Source organism: Erithacus rubecula (assembly GCF_903797595.1).
Source record: "Erithacus rubecula genome assembly, chromosome: 1".
Lineage (NCBI taxonomy): Eukaryota > Metazoa > Chordata > Aves > Passeriformes > Muscicapidae > Erithacus > Erithacus rubecula.
Window position 1 is genome coordinate 47938897 of NC_136658.1, and position 3711 is coordinate 47942607.

General features: G+C 41.3%; 1 protein-coding gene across 1 annotated transcript; it reads left to right on the forward strand.

Moving 5' to 3' along the window:
• Positions 1-668: 668 nt before the first annotated feature.
• LOC306809482 (2-oxoglutarate receptor 1-like) lies at positions 669-1643 on the forward strand (the record flags this gene model as incomplete). Its single annotated transcript, XM_079321061.1, has 1 exon — positions 669-1643. The coding sequence occupies one exon, from the start codon at positions 669-671 to the stop codon at positions 1641-1643; it is 975 nt and encodes a 324-aa protein (XP_079177187.1).
• Between the last annotated feature and the right edge of the window lie 2068 nt (positions 1644-3711).

The window sequence follows — 3711 nt, forward strand, 5'->3', positions numbered from 1 at the left end:
GAGCTTGATTTAAAAAAACAAAACAAAACAAAATAACAAAAACAACTCTCAAAAATCACCAAAATCAAAATATTTATACTAGTTTTACTAGTCACTCCAAGAGAATAAAATCACATTCAGGGAATGAATTTGTCAGGTTATGGGATAATCAGGTCCTGAGATCTGTAACTAAACCTAACATCTTTTGGCTTTCATGAAAGCAGAATGACATCTCTGTTTCATGAGCACAAAGCACTGATTAGCTCAGATTAATGAAGATAATATATGGATATGGTTCTACATTCTGAAAGGTTAAGATTTGTTCACAGTTTTGCAAAATCTAAGCCCAAACTCCCTCTAGGTCTCTAAATGTGTGCTGAATACTCCTGAAGATTTGCAGATAAGCAGTAATTGTCTTCTTCAGTAAAGGAGGATAAACAAAGAAAGAGTAAAATTAGTGATTATCAAAATTAAATGTAAAAGAGAGGAAAGGGTGGAATTACACATTTCAGTGGTGTTATCTAGGTCAGACTGGGTATGTCAGCAAATCCTTGTTTCCTCTCACTACTGTGCCTTCTCAAACATCCAACATTTTCTCCAGTGACAAAAGGTTTAGTTGACAGCGTTTGTTCCAACAAATCAATTAAAACTAAACATCTGATTTTTGTCTTAAGGAGACTTCTGCAAACATGGCATCTGAATGCAGCAGCAATTTTACTGCTCAGCCCAGCCCTGCAGACCAATTGACAAGCTGCAAGGATGAACATTTCTTACTGCTGAAATTCTATCTCTCCGTCCTTTACAGCCTGATCTTCCTGGTTTGCTTCCCAGGGAACATTGTGACAATTTTTGTTTACTGTGCTAAGATGAGGCCCTGGAAAAGCAGTACCATCATTATGTTAAATCTGGCCATCACTGACCTATTGTATGTAGTCACGCTTCCTTTCTTTATACACTATTATGCTAATGGCAATGACTGGATTTTTGGAGACTTCATGTGCAAGTTTATTCAGTTTTGTTTCTATTTCAACATGTACAGTGGTATTATCTTCCTTAGCTGCTTCAGCATCTTCCGTTTTTTGGTAGTTGTGCACCCAATGAAATGCCTGTTTCTTCGGAAGCCGAGGTGGGCAGTGCTGACGTGCTCAGTCATTTGGATGATCTCCCTGGTGGCCCTCAGCCCCTTGGCCATCCTGATTGCCCCAAGCCACAGGCAGAACAAGACAATCTGCCCAGACCTGGTTGCTGCTGAGGACTTTGGCACAAGTCGCTGGTACAGCTGGGGACTGACTGTGTTTGCCTTCTTCTTGCCCTTGCTCACGGTGACTCTGTGCTACGTGCTCATCATTTCCATCTTGGCCACTGGGCTCCACACACAGGCTGGCTACAAACAAAAGGCTCGCAGACTCACTGTTCTCCTCTTGCTGGTCTTCTATGTGTGCTTCCTCCCTTTCCATGTCTTTCAAGGCATTAGTCTGGAGCTCCAAGCACAGCCAGTTAGCTGCCACTTGAAGAAAACGATCTTTTTTGTGTTTATTATAACTAAACCTTTAGCAGCATTAAATACTTTTGGAAATTTACTGCTCTATGTAGTGTCAGGAGATAACTTCCAGCAGGCAATACTGTCCCTCTTCAAGTTTTGGACAAACAAGAGTTTGAAGTAAAAGAGATTGATGCCATTTAACATTTACAGAAGAAATATTGAATCCTACCCTCAACCATCCAGGCACAACCTCCCTGCCACCAGAGCACTCAGGTTAACCCAACCAGTGCAAAAGGAGAGTTAATCTGTTCTGAGTTACAAACTGATTGTAAAAGGAGAGAATTTATGATTAAAAATAAAAAGTTTTAAATAAAATACGAATAAATGAAGTGTGAAACTTCTCAGAAATGTTTTTGTGGTTGCTTGCTGAATCCCTGTTAGCTCTTTTGGAGAATGTCCAGTTCCAGGAAAAAATATAAGTCTATTAGTGGCAGATACAGATTCAGGATTGGAGTAATCCTAAATTAATTTTATTAACTTAAAAGATAAGTGTAGTCTGAGCTAGGCACCTATCTGAATTTCTTCCTAAGCCATGGAGAGGGGGTAAGATCCTCTGGATATCAAAACCTGTTGCAGACCTGTAGGAGGTTCATCTCACCTTCCTGGAGACATTGACAGGGTAGGTGTATACATATAGCTAATCACCTTGTCCTCATTTTATAATTTTCCATTAAAATTTAAAGAAATAAGCAGTTTTAGAGTGTGATTTGCTGAATTATTCTTGATGTCTGCATTTGGACAAAGTGAATTGTGGCCTAGAAGTGCCTGTTTCTCTCCACTGGCCATAAAAGTTAAGTAGATGAGACACAGACTCAAATGTTCGTGCCTGCTTTTAGAGAGCTGAGGTGCAGCTCTAGTACTGACTGGGATGGATTACTCTCCAGAGGAGGCTGAAAGTGCAGCTTACACAGTAAGATCCTGTTCAGTGCCTTTAGTGATTGCCTGAAGAATAATGGTGGGGTAATCCAAGATTGCTCTTACAATGATTTTCCACACTACTGATTTAGAATCTGTGGAATCACAGAGCACTTTTTCTTGGAAGGGACCTTTAAAGGCCATAGAGTTTAGTCCCCCCTACAATAAGCAGGGACATCTTCAACGAGACCAGGTTGCTCAGAGCCATGTCCAACCTGATTCTGAAAGTTTTCAGGGGTAGGACATCCACCACCTCTCTGGGCTACTTGTGACAGTGTTATACCACCCTCATTGTAAAAAATTTCTTCCTTATATTTAGTCTGAGACAGCCCTATTATAGTTTTAAACCATAAGTTCTTTTCCTGTTGGTAAAGCCCCTATTAAAAAGTATCTCCCAATTTTTCTTGTAAGCCCCCTTTAAGCATTGGAAGGCTGCAGTCAGGTAGTCTTGGACATTCTCTGCTACAGGTTCAGCCTTTCCTCATAGGAGAGGTATTCCCACCCTCTGATTATCCTCATGCCTACTTCTGGACTCTCTCCAGTGCTGGGGCCCCAGAGCTGGACACAGCACTCCTGGTGGGGTCTCATGAAAGTGGAGCAGAGGGGCAGAATCCCCTGCTGGCCACACTTCTTTGGATGCAGCCCAGGATATGGTTAGTTGTGAGCATACATTGCTGGTTCATTTTGCATTCACCAGTACCACCAAGTCCTTTTCCACAGTTCATAGGAAATCAAAATAATTTTTGCCCATTACATTATTCAGTGAAGCTCTTCTTGGTCACACCAAGTAAGAAACAGCTTTGGGTAATAGCATATATGAGAAGCAATATAGGCAGTCTCATGAGGATAAAAATAGACTTGAGTCCAATACTTGAAGATATATCTAGAGAGGTCCCAGTATCAACTGAGGTACCCCAGCCAACAGCAATACAAAAATATTAGCAACATAATATTCAGAGCCCAAAAGTATGATCACAGAGTGAATCCTTCAATACATTTTTATAACCACTTTATTTCATGTTTCATTACTTTTGCTCTCTACCCCAAAATATCCATTAATCAATGGGAACACATGCTGCCTCAAGGCTTTGTGTGATCCTTCTCCTTATCCAACCCTTCTATGCATGGGCTGGTCTTAAAGGGACCACCAGATCCAGACCACTAGAGCACCACCTCCATTAAACACATGCCCAAGAGACTGGCAAACAGCCTGTGACTCCCCTGTGGCATGGGGAGCACATTTCCTGCCAGTTTGGGAAGAACAATAGCCAACA